Genomic DNA, 17,218 nt, shown 5'->3' on the forward strand with positions numbered 1-17,218 from the left:
AGTTCGACTATAACTAAAGAGCTAATACATAAGAAAAAAGTATATAAATAACTCTATTTATTAAAAAACCATGACTTTTGTTTATTCTATGATACAAATACATATTCATTAACACATTTCATTTACAAGATCTTCTTTGGACCTTTATCTTTAATTGTTCCCTTTCGTTTATTATTCTTTATGCTTCAATCTTACGATTTTGAGATAATGGAGCAGCAAGTTCAGTTGCCCTATTCAGCACATTTTCAATTCTACCTTTTAAAACATTTGAAGTACAATCAACAGTTAAATCATAATAATTAATCTTAGCTTCATTTTTACCAATTTTTATTATTGCACCTTCACCATTATCATTATTTTGAAAAGCTTCACCAAATTGAGCTTCAAGCATAGCACCAATTCTTTTTATTCTTGTTGATACTCTTGAATCTGCTAATGAGCCATTTAAATGAGAATCATGATCATGATCATGATCATGTCCATTAGTGGTGTGGTCATGTGTATGTGATTTTGATGAAATTTTAACGGATGCAGGTGATGAATCAACTGATAATAAGATAGCCACAACGGAATCAGCAATAGTATCATTAATAACACCACCAGTCCATTCAATAGTACAAATACCATTAATTAAATTTATAGTAATTTCATTCATAACTCTTAATTCAAATTCTTCTTTATCATCAATCAAGATTTCAACATATCCAAACATTTGTGATAAATGCCATTGAACTAAATCTCTACCAGCATCTACTCTAATAGTTTGACGTTCTTTAACAATTGTAGAAGTTAATCCTGCATATTCTCTTAAATCATCAACTTTCATGAAATTTAAATCAAAATCTTTTGAAACAAGTACACCACTTAATGTATCAGCTTTATCCTTTTCAGCAACGATTGAACCAAATGCTTTTGCAATTTTCAAACCTTTTAATTTTAAATCTAATTCATCACAATTTCTTGGATTATAAACTCTAACTTCATTTTCTGTACCTTTAAATTTTGAATATTTTGATAAAAGAGCAGATTTTAATCTCCCCATTGGATTTGATTCACCATGAACCAAAATAATAGATTTTGGATCAACTAATTCAATAAATTTTGAATTTTGTTCATAATCAACATGAGCAGCAAATGAAATTTCCTCAATATTTAATCTTCTTGGAACATTATTATCAGGATTTTGTAAAGATGGAATATGATCAGGTTCTGTTAATAAAGTTTTAGCTAGCGTACCTTCAACCGAGTAACCTGTTAAAATTACTGAATTTCTTGAATCTGGAGCCCATCTTTCTAATAATTCTCTTGAAACACCATTTTGTAACATCCCAGGACTTGCCACAACGACACAGGGGCCAAAATCATCAAATTTATCCAAATTTTTAATGTTTTTGATATATTTAAATTGGAAAGGATTTGAATTTTGATCTCTAAATTGTTTTCTTATATTATCATTCATCATATTGATATAAGTTTGGAAAACTGCTAAACACTTCTTAGCTAATGATGAAGCATAATAAACGTTAACATTTTCTAAATCTTGATGTTGAGACCAATATTCATCCAAGATTAATAATAATTCTTGTGCTGTGCCTAATGCGAAAACTGGTAATAAAACTCTACCACCTTTAATTAAAGTAGAATGAATCAAATTTGTTAATCTAACTTCTTTTTCTAATCTTGGTTCATGAGTAGCTGTACCAAAAGTTGACTCTGTAACCATAACATCAGGTTTTGTTGGTGGAACTTCTGCAGGATTTAAATGACGATTTTCTTCTCTTGAATAATCACCAGTAAATAATAATTTTAATCCACCAATTTCAATGAAAAACATGGCAGCACCCAAGACATGGCCAGCATGATAAGCAGTGAATCTTATCCCATCCACTTCAATTGTAGAATGATAATCAATAGTTTCAATCCTATCGAAACTTTCAGATAAATCTTCATCTGTATATAATGCACTTGAACTACTTGAACCAATTGATGTAACTTTAACAAAATCACTTAATAACCAACGATAAATCGCCTTTGTAGGATGTGTCATGAACACTCTACCTTTAAAATTTGTGTGTTGCATAACATAAGGTAAAGAAGCAGCATGATCTAAATGGAAATGTGAAATTAATAAGATATCAACAGTACTTAAATCAAATTCATCATAGAATGGTAATGCTGCGATTCCTGAATAAGCTGGATGAACACCTGCATCAAGCATCACTGTTTTTCCCTTGTATTGCATTATATGACACGATCTCCCGACTTCATTACCACCACCCAAATTCATGAATTTCAATGAATCACTATCATTACTCTAATTATTTGTTAATACAATATTCTTCAAACAATTGGAACAACCAACACGAAAGCATTGAACATACCGGACCATTCTTATTACCATTGTTCTCGTTTGTACTCATCCTGAACAGATAAACAACCAACAATTCGAAATCAACAATTAAAGAAACTTTTCTTAAAAATTTGTTGATGTTTTCTGTATTTACAAATTTCGATTTTTATTATATGGAAAGTAAAAAAAAAAAAAGACCGGATGTTGTGCGAACCGGAAATATAATAAAATTTGAGATTTTGAACTCCAAATTTAAAAGTTTTTGATTATGGAAATCATTGGAAAAGTAGGTGATTTGGGTATTCAGATGCTGTTGTTTGGTCGTTCATTGTGCTCTAAAGGTGTGGTTTACTCTGGGCTCAAGGTGACAGGTTTCCCCTTGGTGAGAGCGTTTTCTCAGAGCTTTAAAAGCTTAGAATATGACAGATTTAATGATGAAAGATTTAAAAGTAAACAAAATAATAGAAATGTTGGGAAAAAAGGAGGAAAAGATACCATGAAAGGTAGAGAAGAGAGAGGTTATGATAGATTTAATGATGAAAGATTCAAAGGTGTTGGTAATAATAGATATTTTGGAAGAATTAGGGAAGAAGATGCCATGAAAGGTAGAGAAGAAAGAAGAAGGAGATTTAAAGGGGATCCTGATGATCCAGATGCTCCTAAAAAGCGTGGACCTCATAGAAGGATTATTGTTAGACCAAATAGATTACCACCAAGACCAACTATTGATGAATCTGAATTTACAGAAGTTTTCATTAAAGGTGGTGGACCAGGTGGTCAAAAAATTAACAAGACAAATTCAAAAGTTCAATTAAAACATATAGAATATGGTATTGTTGTTGATTGTCAAGAAACAAGAAGTCGTGAACAAAATAGAAAAATCGCTAGAGAGAAATTAGCATTAGAAGTTGATGCTATTAGAAACCCAAAATTTAATAGAAAAATTGCATTAGAAGCATTTGAAAGGAAAAAAGCTAAATTAGCTAGAGAGAAAACTGAAAGATCAAGAGAAAAAATGGAAAAATTAAAGAGACAAAAAGAGGAATTAGCTCAACGTGAAGAAGAAGCAAGACAAATGTTTGTTGATCCAGAAGTTGATTATGAATTATTAGAATATCAAACAAAAGAAGTTAGAGATAAAATCCTTGCTGAAAGTCGTGAGCGTATGTTACGTAAATTAGAAATTGAAGAACAAGAACAACCTCTTGAAACTATCATAGCAGGTGTTGTTGGTCAATTACCTGGACATTCTAAAGAAGATAGAAAACTAGAGAAAACTTTAAAACAAAGACGAAAGAATTTAGAAAGAAATCATGAAGGACCAATATCTGAAGAAGAATTAACAAAAGAATTGGAAGAACAAGATTTTGAACAGTTGATTACAGGATCTAAGAAAACAAATAGATCAATGAAGACATTCATGTTGAGACCAGATGAAGATCAAAATCCAAAAAATAAATGAATAAATAAAGATGGAAATAAATGTACATAGAAATGAAAGTATAAACTTTTACATAAGAATTAAATATAATGCAAGAATACATATATGCGTAGCCAATATAAATAATAATACACTTCAAAATTTAAGCAACTCTTTGCTTTGATGGTTCAAAAGGTAAGAAAATTGAACAAATACTAATCAATCCAACACAAGCACCACAAATCCAAACAGGTATACTTGAAGAAGTATCACTAAAATAAGCAATAGCAGGTACAATACAAGCCATACCTCTCATACATGCAACAGAAATAGCATTCCCAGTGGCACGAGCACTTGATGGCATAACTTCAGGTGTATAAGCATAAAGACAAGAATAATAAATATTTATAGCAACATAAACTGAACTTGATAATGCAACATTTTGTGATCTTGTACGTACAGCTGTATAACCAAAGAATAAAGCCATTGAAATTAATCCACCAATAATCATAACACCTTTCCTACCAAGAACTGGTACTAGATATAATATGGCACCACCGATTAATCCACCTCCTATTGATGATGCGTTTGATATGACAGAATCTCTATAAACACCTGCAGTAGAATCTGCTGATGTATTTGCACCTCTTGTAGCAAGGTAAATTGGTAAGAAATTTGAATATAATGGATATGAAATACCTAATAAAGTCCATTTTGAAAATAATAATGAAGTTGAAAGTGCCATTAATTTATTTGAAAAAAGTACTTTGATATGCTTTTTAATTGATTTAATAGTTGACATAAATGTTGGATTTGATAAGAAATTTTCATTACCTGTAATTTGACCACATTCTTGTAGTTGTTCCACAGTTAATGAACATGATCTATTATATTTATTTGCAATTTTTTGTAAACATAAAACAGCTTCTTCATCTCTTTGATTACAAACCAAAAATTTAGGAGTTTCTTCTAATTTAATAATTGTTAATCTTAAAATAGCTACAATTAATACAAATCCACCATTAACAAACCAAACATATCTCCAACCCATATTTTCACCAGAAGGACAATCCCCTAACCCACCAGAACAAATATATTCATCATGACTGAAAAATAACCATGTAGTTAAAACAGCAATAGTTTGACCAACACCCCACCATGAAGCCATTAAAGTAACTAACCATTGATATTTACTTGGTAAAAATTCTAAAAAAACTGTAGTATCTAAAACAAGATTCCCACCAGAAGCAGCTGCAGAAAATGCAACGAAAAGACAATAAGTTGCAAAATTCCCCATTGCACCAGTTAATATAGCAAATATAGCACTTAATAATAATGAAGTGTTGAATGCAATTTTTCTACCAATTAAATCTGCACCAAATCCCCAAAATATAGCACCAACTAAAAGACCAGCATAAATAGCATGAGAATCTGCTGGATAAGTTTGATTGAATTGATATCTAACATATTGTGCAACTGAAGATTGAATAAATGTTAATTCTGAATCCACAGCGTAACCCATCCCATTTAAACAATATAATTTAAAATGATACCATGTAAATCCAATCTCATCTAATGCATCATTGATTAAGTTAATCTTCGTACGAAGAACTATATCTGTTGAATCATAATTTGATAATTCACCTTTAGCAGATTGGAAAAATTTGTATGAAGGTAAAGAATCTGTTATGGAATCCTTGTGATCATTTGAATCATTTATACTAGCAACCACTGCTTGTGTATTAGACTTCTCAGGGTCTGTTGACATTTTAACTGATTTGGATATAAAGTTAAAAGGTCTTGTGGAGAGCTCAAAACAGGATTCATAACTCTATTTAAACAAATTGTAAACATTACATCGTAAATCTCTTGTCGCTTTCTTTTAGTAAACCACGTTGGTTGTATTTTATCAATTGTCTTGATTTTTCAATGATAAGCACATGTGAATTGAATATATGCAGCCTATTGTCCCAAAGAGGAAATCAAGGATTACAATTTACGCAACTTTAAACGTTTAAAGGTAGGCACAAACCCTAAATAAACTGATAAAATCAAATCAAATAATAAACAAATATTAAATTCATAACTCAATTTGAAATTATCCCCTCTATATTATTACTTTTCCAATTATGATCATTTCTTCTTAAATTTACAAATTAGGAAATAAATTTACGGGGATCAGTCGGAATTATTGCCTAATTAGGTAATTTACGAGGTATTCAAATCACGTGTTTATTGATTACATAATATTTGTAGTAAGTATTACATAATCAATCATAAGAACACGCGAATTTATTTGTTTTTAGTAAACATATTGAAGAATCTCATATTGAATGAATTGATATTAGAGATCTATACCATTAAACTAGACCAAAGAAGAAAGGAAAGAGATCATATACAATGGTCTCAATGGAACAAAAAGCCATCATATTGGCATTCATAATAAGGATTTCCATCTTTCTTATAGCACCAAATATAATTATTAAATTAGAAGAATCAATTGAATTATCAACTTTAATAACATCATATAAATCATTAAAAGAAGGATTATATTTATTACAAAATCAAATCAATCCATATGATGGTGGTGTTGTTCATCATCAACCTTTATTGATCTTAGCTTATGAATATATTCAAGATTTTGATTATTTGGTTTATACATTGATTGATTGTTTTATTGTTTATTATTTAATTAATATTTCAAAGAAGATATCTTATAAAAATGAATCAATTTTTTTTGCAAATTGGATTATTGGGTTAATCTATGCTATTAATCCCTTGGCTATCCTCAGTTGTTTAAGTAAATCAACTGTTTTGTTTCAAAATTTCTTTATTGTGTTAACATTAGATTCAGTTTTAAATAATGATTTAATCAAAAGTTCAATTTCTTTTGCAATTGCATCATATTTATCATATCATCCAATTTATTTAATATTCCCAATTTCTAAATTAATTTATCAAAATACAAATCAATGGAATAATGTTATAAAATTCATTATATTAACAATTTTATCAATTTTAGGATTAATTGGTACAAGTTATTATATCATGGACTTCAATTGGAAATTTATTGATTCAACATATGGAACTATATTAAAATTTAATAAAATTTCACCAAATTTAGGATTATGGTGGTATTATTTTACAGAAATGTTTGAATTTTTCATTCCTTTTTATAATGCAGTTTTCAATATTTATAATGTGGCATTCATAATTCCATTCACTATCAAAATGAATGGTATATTTGCATTTATTTTAAGTTGGGGTTGGTTAATTTATAGTAAAAGTTATCCATCATTAGGTGATTTATCATTATATATAAATTTCTTGGTTTTATTAAAACCTGTTTTCCCATATTTAACTTATCCATTGATTTCAATTTTATTAATTTTACATACTGTTATCCTTTCACCAATTTTTTATCATCTTTGGATTGATTTAGGTTCAGGTAATTCAAATTTTTTTTATGCAATAACTTTAGTTTATTCCCTGGGGATTATAAGTACTTTAGTTGATTTCACATGGGGTTATTTACGTTATGAATATGATAATGGAGTTGTTGATACAAAGAAGAAGATTACACAAATATAAGGGAACCCAATAAACAAATGAAATATATCAAAATCCATATATATTTGATGATTTAAAATATCAATTTAGTTTATTATGGTGTGTCCCCAAACACAAACCTCGGGGTTTGAAATTGTGTATAGTAATTTAAAAAATCGAATAAATCCATAAAATTGAAATTCTGAAATATTACAAATCGAATTTTGTAGAGAAAAACATAGACTCATAGAAATCTGAGATTGATAACTTGAAAAGTGAGCTTTATTTTATCAATATCACTATCAAAAGTTTGAAATAAACTACATTTTATATTTTGTTTGGTTTTTGGTGGGCCATTTTCTCAGCGTTGAAAGAAAAATAAAAATATAAGTATAAACAAAAACATCAAATTCATTTCAAATTTAAAGCAATTCCACTGAGAAATCAACGTTGCAAAGAGCTGATTTCTACTGGTTATATTAGGTTACTCTTCTCTTTGTGATAAAGAATACTGTGGTTTAGAAATTTGGTTTTTTGCTGGTTAATTTGCTGAATTGGAAGCCCCATAGATATATTCCTTGTATCCATTGAAATTAACAACTTATTGAATTGATGCTTGGTTTGAAATGAGTGAAGTTGGAAGTCCATCCCTTGATAAACGTAACAATGCTAAACATGTCTCAAGAGCTTGTCTAGAATGTCGTCATCGTCATTTACGTTGTGATGGTGAATTTCCTAAATGTGGGAGATGTACTCAACAAAATAAAGATTGTTCATATGTTAAAAGTAATAGAGGTGGTTCAAGAAAAAAGGGAGTAAAGAGAATCAAGATGGATAATGATTCTAATAAGAATGAATTAAAGGGAATTAATGTTCAAATACCTGTTTTACCTTGTATGGATGGTCATAATGATCCAAAAGCTAATAAAAAAAATAAAAAATGTCCTCAAGGTCATGATTCAACAAGTTGTGGATTTGTAAAAGATGGAAGAATTGATTCTTTACCATGTAATAAAAGACCAAAAGATCCTATAGATATTGATTCTTTTAATGTCAAATATGAATCAAAAGATCATCATCATAATCATAATCATAGTCATAATGAAACTGATTCGAATTATTTAGATCAAAATTTTGATGTATCATCAATCATTTCAAATTATTATTCAAATTTCCATTGTTCACATCCTTTTTTACCCCCATTAATAGATATTGAAGATTATTTAAAATTTGCAAATTATCCAAAAGAATTATTAGCAGCAATGAAATTAATGGGTGATGGTTATTCAACTTCAACATATTCTAAAAATATAAATAATATATTTGATATAGTTGTGGAAATTAATAGTTATATTGAAAGTTTTGAAAAAGATTTAATTTCATTACAAACTATGACTTTATTAGCTTTAATTTGTCATATTTCGGCATTACATGAATTAAGTAGATCACTAAGAATAAAATGTATCAATTTGGCAACTCATTTAGATATAAATAATTTAGATTTAAATGATTTTAAAAATGATTTTGATATAAATGGGAATGAAATTCCAAAAAATAATGAAGATTCAAGTGATAATGAAATTAATATAAATTTCCAAAATACTAAAAGAATAAGATCAATAGATGAAGAAATGTTGAAAGATTGTGCAAGAAGATGTTTTTGGGATATTTTCTTCTTGGATATTATTATGGGTTGTTCAGATGGTAAAACTGTTTCTGTATTAACTTCATTAAATTGTTTTGTTAATTATCCAAATCATCCTGATAAATTTGAATTTGATTATGAAACAAGAGCTTCTACTTCTAAATTAGTTGATGATTCTGTTAGACTAAATAATATCATTTTTTCAAATTCTTCAATAGGGAATCATTATATTAAATTGACTGCATCTTTATCAAATTGGGAATTAAGATTTTCCAAACCAGATTTTTATAAATTACCTTATTTAGTTGATGGAATGGGTAGAGTAAATAATGGTATTCACCAGGGTATAATAATGTTAAATTATGCCAAAATTTTCACTCATCGTCCATTATCATTTCTTTGGAGACCTGATATACCAAAAAATTTAAAATCCGTGGAATTATTTAATAATCATTTAAATAATGAAGAAAGAAATGTACCAAATGATAAAAATTTAATTAAATCAAGAAAAATTATTGAAACAAGGAAAACTATTGATGCAGCAAATTCAATTGCTAAAACTTTAATTGATACAAATCCTTTAGATATTACTAAAAGAACTCCATTAAGTACATGTTCTTTAGCATTTGCAGGATTAGTTCATTTATCTTCATATGTTTGGTATTCACAAATTACTCAATCAAAAAATGATGATCAAAATTTAGGTTCTTTTAATACAAATGATTTAAAAATTTTTGAAGAATATTTAAAATTAGAATTATCAGGAATTTATCAAATTTCTCAACATTGGTATTTAAGTTCCAAGATTGCAACTTATTTATTAGATAGTATAACAAAATTATTACCTGATTTATCTAAAAAATTACATTCTCATTTCCATAATGAAATTATGTTTTCAAATTCAAAACCAAAAGAAGATGAATTTGAAGCTTCAAGAAAAATTGAATCAACAAATTTTAATAATTTATCCTTAAAGAAAAATTCAAATAAATCATCGAATCAATCAACAAATAATAATCAATCAAATGAATCATCAAATACAAACACAAACATGTCATCAAATTCAGACATCTTAACACCATCAAACACAACAATATCATCAGAACCACAATTAAAAGAAGATTCATTATCATTACCACCAACAGATATAAATAATATTTTAAATCATGATCCAATCCCACAATTTAATACACCAATAATGGAATGGCCAACAAATTTACCAAATTCATCAACAAATCAAGATTCTTTATTAAATTTTGAACCAATTTCTCCACAATCTGATACTGGTTGTGAATGGGTTGATAAAAATCAATTAGATTTTGATTTTTCAAATTTTGATTTTGGTGAATTTGATTTAAATACTATTAATGCAATTGATGATATGATTAGAAATGCAACAAGTTGAAAAATGATCTTATGATAATGACCATCTGTTTTTTACTTATATATATATATATAGTTATATTTTAATATTTATACGACTTTAAATTATTCAAATTGATTACGTACTACAGTTGTCTGCATTAGATACCTAAATCAAATGTATTATAATGAAATCTAAATTATTACCCACCCATCCCTCATCTATATAAATATGACAAATTTTAAATAATTGTAAAAACTTTTTTTGTAATTTTTGTTTTTGTTTTTGTTTTCTTTGACGTTTAAATCTTTAAATCTAATATACATAAAAGGTTTATTTCACCCAATGTTTTATATCTTTTTTTGTAATTTTGATTATTTTTTAAATTTTTCTAAAAATGCTTCTTTTGCTAATTGAATTAAAACTTCTAATTCACCACTATCAGAACACATACTATGGAAAGTTGAATTAACATCTTTAATTAAATTATAAGGATGATCAAATTCAATAACTTCACCAGCATCCATAACTAAAATCTTATCATAATCAATAATTGATCTTAATCTATGAGCAATTGTTAAAATTGTACTTGTTGCAAATTCTTGTCTTATAGTTTGTTGAATTCTTGAATCTGATTCATAATCAATTGATGCAGTTGCTTCATCTAATAACATAATTTTTGGAGATTTTAATAAAGATCTTGCAAGACACATTAATTGACGTTGACCTTGTGATAAATTACCACCACCTTCTGTAATTTCATTTTCCAAGTTTAAGAATTTATTAACATTTTCATCTTGACTATCAACTTCATTATTAAAGTTATTATTATTGTTTAAAATATCATCACCTGAAATTAAATTAACTCTTCTTAAAGCCTCAAAAATATTTTCATCATTATAATTATCAAATGGATCTAAATTTGATCTAATTGTACCAGTAAATAAAGTAGGATCTTGTGGAATAATAGTAATTGCTTGTCTTAAATTTTTCAAACCAATTGATGTAATATCAATATCATCAATTTTAATATAACCAGTTTCAGGATCTAAAAACCTAAATAATGCAGTAATAATTGTTGATTTACCTGCACCTGTTCTACCAACAATACCAATTTTATTACTTGGTTCAACATTAAATGTAACATTTTTAATAACTCTTGGTAAAGTTGGTGCATAACGTAATGATAAATCATTGACTTCTAATTTACCTTGAGATGGCCAATTTGTTGGAGGTTCATTTTCAGGGATATATTCAGCAGGTTCTTCATCAATTGATAAATATTCTTGTAATCTTTCCACTGAATTCATAGTCATTTCAACATTTGCATATAATCTAACAACCCAAAGTGCACTTTCATTAAAAGCAATAGCATAAGATAATGAAATACCTGCAAGACCTGAATCAATTTTATCAAGATTTAATAAAACAAAAGCACCACTAAATAAGATAATTAATGAACCAACTAAATCATTACGAATACTTAACCATCTATTTGTAATCCACATATAAATGAAAGGTTTATTATTATTATCAATTTTGATTAAATTTTCTTGTAAAAATCTACGTTCAATACCATAAGCACGAATAGTACTAACACCAACTAAAGTTTCACCAAAATGTTGATGAATTGGTGATTTTGTAATAGCTTCATATCTTTTTAATTCTCTTGAACCATTTAAGTAAAAGAAAGCAACTGAATAATATAAAGCAACAATTAATATAGCCAAGAAAATAAAACCTGGTGTAATTAATGAAATCAACACTAAAATTGAAAAAACTGAAACAACACATGCAATAGCACCATCAGCAAATGGAACTAATTCTTGATCAACAGCTTCAATATCTTTAGAAAATCTATTCATAATTCTACCAATTGGAGTTGAATCATAAAATCTTAATTTTGCTCTAAGAACTCTTTGTAAAACTTTTTTAAAAATTCTTGATGAAGCTTTAATACCAGATAAAAATGTAATAATTAATCTAATTGATGAAATTCCTGCATATGCAACACCTAATAATGTATAAATTGTAATATAATAAACAGATTCATTTTTTTCCTTCATAATCATTAATGATTCTTTAGTTGATGTATGATATTTAATAATAAATAAACTTAATGGTTTAACCAGGGTTTTAAATAAAGTATTAGAATAAATGTTTGATTCCACAATTGTTGTTGTAATCATAATAGCTTGTTGAGCTTGTTGTTCCATATTTCTAGCCCATGATCTAACCCACCAAGATTGTGAAATATAAACAAATTGATCAATAACATAAATTCCTAATAAAATTAAAATTATAGACCAGCCACCAAAAGTTTTCAAATACCATTTATAAACTTCAATAGAAACAACACCATCACTTTTAGATTCTTCTTCAATTAATTTACCTTTTTTCAAATTTTCTAATTCTTCAGCTTCTTCATCAACTAATGTAATTTTACCTTCAGATGGATTTTTCAATTTATCCTCCACAGCTTTAGAAATATCTTGTTCATCATTAGCTAATTTTTTCAAATTAACAGAAGAATTTTGTTTTGATTGTAAAACACTTGATTTAATCATTTCATCATCACCTAAAGCTCCAACATCTAATAAATATTGTGGAGTACCTTGATTAACAACTTTACCATTATCCATAATAACAACAAATTCAGCAGATTTAATAGTTAATGCAACATTATGAGAAACTAATAAAACAGTTCTATTCTTCATCAAAGGACCTGAAATACAATTTTCATAAATATGTAAAGCAGTATGAGAATCAACAGCACTTAAACAATCATCAAGTAAAATATGTCTTGAATTTGAATAAAGAGCTCTTGCTAATGAAACTCTTTGTTTTTGACCACCAGATAATGCAATACCCTTTTCACCAATTTCAGTTTGATCACCAGCTTTTAAAATTTCAAAATCACGAGTTAAACCACAAGCTTCAACAACTTTATTATAACGAGTCTTGTTGAAAGGTGAAGCGAAAATAATGTTATTCTTTATGGAATCATTTAATAACCATGCAGCTTGAGAACAATAAGCAACAGATTCGGTATAACCTTCAGCATCAACTATTAGATCTTCACGAGCTTGGAAACCTGGTAAATAAACATCACCTTGTAATTTTTCCATTTCACCTAATAATGCCATTAATAAAGAAGTTTTACCAGAACCAGTTGGACCAATAATAACATTTAATTTCTTGGTTTTAAAATCAATATTTAAATTTTTCAATTTAAAATCAATTTCTGATTTTGAATCCCAACTAAAAGAAGCATTTTTAAAACCAATTTTATTTTGAGATTTTGTTGTTGTTAATTGTTCATATTTTGTTGATTCTTCTTCTTTTAAAAATTCAGAAACTCGATCTAATGAAACTTTTGATTGAATTGCAAAACTTAACATATCACTGATTTGATCTAATGGATTTCTTAATAAATTAAATAATGATAAAGCAGTGAAAGCTACTGGAGTAGTTAAAGTTTTACCATCAATGAAAATATAACAACCAAAACTAACAAATGTAATAATAGTTGGTGTAATAAACCATAAAAATGCAGCAACAACCCAAACCAGAGATCTTTTCTTTAAGATTGATAATTCATCATGTCTAATCTTGTAAATTTGATCTCTAAATTTATCTTCCCATGCGAAAAATTTAATAATTCTTATACTTTGGAAAGTTTCATTTAATTTTTGAATACGAGAATCTGTAATTGATAACATTTTCTTTTGAAGGACACCTAAATAACCATTAACTTTAAAAGATAAAGGAGCAACACAAATGATTGATAATGCACCAATCATGGCAGACCAACCTAATAAATTATAAAGTAATATAATTGAAACAATAATCATAAAAGTAGCACCAACAAAAGCATGTAAATAAGCACAAACTTCACTAACTTTTTCAGCATCAACAGCCATTAAGTTAATAATTGCACCCAGATTAGCAGAAGTTTTTTCACTTTCTTCATCACCATTATGCTCATTTGATTTTTGAGGATCTTCATCTTCACCTTCGGTCTTCTCATCTTCATCATCTTTTTTATTTGTTGTTGCTAATTTTTTTCTTAAAGCTTTTGCATAAATTTCACTAATAATGATTGATTTTAATCTAATACAAACTCTTCTACCCAAAAATAAAGCTTGACCTGATGAAACAGAAGCTAATAATTTAAAACCAAACATTAAAAAAACATAATACCATGCAAGAGATTTTGAAGTTGTTGATTCATCTTCAACAAATTCTAAAATTTTCTTTAATAATAAAGTTGGAGTAAACAAGATTAATGTTTCAGTTATAGCCCAAAAAGCTTGTAAAAATAAATATTTTTTGAAAAAAACAACTAATTTTATAGCAAATGACCAATTTGAGTGTTGATCACTTAGAATTTTAAAATTTTTTTGAACATAATAAGAATAATCATCAATAGGTAAATCCCAAACTTGATTAATTTTTAAAGTATCAAGATATGAAGTCCAAATTAATTTATCAACCCAAGAAAATGTAACAAAAGAAATAATACTTGTAATTGGTTCAGGAGCAGGTGTTGATTCTTCATCAGTTTTATAAATTGAAGGTAAATGATAACCAATGTGGGAAGTTAATAGATTAACAAATAAGATTGAAATTATTATAAAATCCCAAATATAATATTGTGGGTTTTTTGCAGTATGACCAATAATTGCAGATCTTAATGAAATAAAACTTGGGAACCAAAGAAATAAATATATAACAAATGAATTAGTCCATAAGTTTGGTATGATTCTGGTAACATGTTTATATGTATCATTTAAATTTATAATTCTAAATGAAGTACCAATTAATAACCAACCCCATAATAATAAATTAATAGAAATTGACCAAATAGGAACTTCAGATGTGAAAATTTTTGAAAATTGTATAGAAATTTGAGCAAGGATAAGTAATTCCTCTAATATAACTCTTAATTTTTCTCCCAAAGATCTTTGAACAATTGTTAATTCACCATGTGGTTTACCATTTAATTTAACATTTGGTAAAGAAGATATATCAAAATGTGAATATTTAATCACTTGAGTGAAATCCTGTGTTTCAATAGCACCATGACCACCTATCGTATCATTGCCCAATAGTGGTTTATATTCAGAATTTGAATTTTTATAAATTTCCCTATAATTAACCAATGCTTTAATCAATATAACCAGTATAGATACAGAAACAAGTAGCAGCGGTAAACCAGTTTCTAGGTAATTGACCCTAGCGCATTCACTGAGATCATCAAAATCCCAAATGGGACACTCCTTGATGGACATAGCAAATAAAATAGCGAATGAATACTGGTTGTTTGAGTTTGAATTGGTTTCTGTTTGTGTTTTGCCTCTGAACTGCGCTTTTGTTTCCTTTTATAAATTTTTATTATGCGTGGATTCGCGGCCTGATAACAAAAAAATTTAGTACCCGTACAAACAGAAATAGTGGAATAATGGAATAACTAGTAGATTATTGTTAGGAATAGATTTAGATTATTAGTAGTAATTGAGTCATACATTGACTAGTTTTAAGCTTATTTTACTATTTTTTTAGAGATGTTTTCAGTCATTTACCGTCATTTCCCACCAATATCCAGCTTTAAACCACAATGAAAACTTTTCACTGATAGGTAGAAAAACTGGAAATCCGTATGGAAACTCGCATTAACTATTTAAAGCACGGACTAGAAGGGGTTAAGTACTAAAACAGGTAATCTTCATCTACAAGTGTGGATATATAACAAAACTATTCAAACATCAATAAAGATTTCAAATAGTATATATAAACATAGCACATAGCATCATTTGGTGAGAGTTTAATAAACAAGTTGTTCAACTGTTTATTCTTCATCTTCTTCATCACCTTCACCTTCAACATTTCTAACATCAACAGCAACACTTAATTGTAATTCACGTTCTTTAAATAATTTACCTTGATATTTAGAAACTTTATCTTCAATTGATTCATCTTCATTAATTTTAAATCTAATAAATGCATAACCTTTATTTCTTTTTTCAATTTCTTTACCTTGTGATGATAATTTTTTCAAAACAAATCCTGGTAATCTCTTGAATGGAACTGAAACCCATTTAACTTCTTCACCTTCTTCAGTGAAAAAAGTTCTTAATTCTTTAGCATTAGTTTGGAAATCTAAATTTTTTAAATAAACTGTATCTGTTGATTTTGTACCTTTTTCAAATGGAATTTTTTCCTTTGATTGTTGAGGTTTAAAAGATTTTTTAACTGGTTTTGATGAAGTTTCAGTTGATTTAGTTTCAATTGGTTTAGTTTTTATTTCTTTTGTTTCACCTTCTTCTCTTGGAGCTGGACGACTTAAATAAATTTTACGATCTTTAAATTCATAATCAGTAAATTTTGAAATAATTTCATCTAAATCTTTAACTGATTCATTAAAAGTAACGAAAACATAACCTTTAGCTTTTGGTTTACCTGTTTTACCATTTTTAAATCTTGGTGATCTTGTTGGAATTTCAATTGAGTCACTATATTGTTAGTATACCATTAAAGGGGGTAAGGGGGGTTCAAACATCAACTTACATTTCATAATCTTTGAATAAATCTTTCAATTCAGCTTTAGTAGTACTGTATTCAATGTTACCAACATATAATTTATTAGTTGGAACTGAAACTTCTTGATTTGATGACATTTTGAACTTTTTGTTATTTCTTGACTTTATTTAGATCTTTTAAAATTTTCCAAAATTTAAATTCTTTAGGCTTTTGATTTTTTCTTTTTTAACTAATTCAACAATTTGTAAGGTTAGAGGTAATTAAATCTCTTGTTTATATTTCAATTGATATTTTATTGTTGTTTTTTGAATTGTTGATAATTGAAAAGTTATTACGTTGTTAAATTTC

General features: G+C 27.5%; 6 protein-coding genes across 6 annotated transcripts; 2 read left to right on the top strand and 4 right to left on the bottom strand.

Annotated features, from left to right (window-relative positions):
- Positions 1 to 178: 178 nt before the first annotated feature.
- Positions 179 to 2,218, bottom strand: YSH1 (cleavage polyadenylation factor subunit YSH1; the record flags this gene model as incomplete). The annotated part of the gene is made up of 1 exon (XM_011272937.1): positions 179 to 2,218. One exon carries the CDS (start codon positions 2,216 to 2,218, stop codon positions 179 to 181), a length of 2,040 nt encoding a protein of 679 aa, XP_011271239.1.
- Positions 2,219 to 2,618: 400 nt separating this feature from the next.
- Positions 2,619 to 3,812, top strand: RSO55 (Rso55p; the record flags this gene model as incomplete). The annotated part of the gene is made up of 1 exon (XM_011272938.1): positions 2,619 to 3,812. The coding sequence occupies one exon, from the start codon at positions 2,619 to 2,621 to the stop codon at positions 3,810 to 3,812; it is 1,194 nt and encodes a 397-aa protein (XP_011271240.1).
- Positions 3,813 to 3,933: 121 nt separating this feature from the next.
- Positions 3,934 to 5,538, bottom strand: BN7_6518 (uncharacterized protein; the record flags this gene model as incomplete). The annotated part of the gene is made up of 1 exon (XM_011272939.1): positions 3,934 to 5,538. The coding sequence occupies one exon, from the start codon at positions 5,536 to 5,538 to the stop codon at positions 3,934 to 3,936; it is 1,605 nt and encodes a 534-aa protein (XP_011271241.1).
- Positions 5,539 to 8,149: 2,611 nt separating this feature from the next.
- BN7_6519 (fungal specific transcription factor domain-containing protein) lies at positions 8,150 to 10,369 on the top strand (the record flags this gene model as incomplete). Its single annotated transcript, XM_011272940.1, has 1 exon — positions 8,150 to 10,369. The coding sequence occupies one exon, from the start codon at positions 8,150 to 8,152 to the stop codon at positions 10,367 to 10,369; it is 2,220 nt and encodes a 739-aa protein (XP_011271242.1).
- A 332-nt stretch (positions 10,370 to 10,701) lies between these two features.
- YBT1 (bile acid-transporting ATPase YBT1) lies at positions 10,702 to 15,621 on the bottom strand (the record flags this gene model as incomplete). The annotated part of the gene is made up of 1 exon (XM_011272941.1): positions 10,702 to 15,621. The coding sequence occupies one exon, from the start codon at positions 15,619 to 15,621 to the stop codon at positions 10,702 to 10,704; it is 4,920 nt and encodes a 1,639-aa protein (XP_011271243.1).
- A 557-nt stretch (positions 15,622 to 16,178) lies between these two features.
- BN7_6521 (Polyadenylate-binding protein, cytoplasmic and nuclear) lies at positions 16,179 to 17,007 on the bottom strand (the record flags this gene model as incomplete). The annotated part of the gene is made up of 2 exons (XM_011272942.1): positions 16,179 to 16,809; positions 16,898 to 17,007. The coding sequence occupies 2 exons, from the start codon at positions 17,005 to 17,007 to the stop codon at positions 16,179 to 16,181; spliced, it is 741 nt and encodes a 246-aa protein (XP_011271244.1).
- Positions 17,008 to 17,218: the final 211 nt, after the last annotated feature.

This window comes from Wickerhamomyces ciferrii, contig 00286 (assembly GCF_000313485.1).
Source record: "Wickerhamomyces ciferrii WGS project CAIF00000000 data, strain NRRL Y-1031 F-60-10, contig 00286, whole genome shotgun sequence".
Classification (NCBI taxonomy): Eukaryota; Fungi; Ascomycota; class Saccharomycetes; order Phaffomycetales; family Wickerhamomycetaceae; genus Hansenula; species Hansenula ciferrii.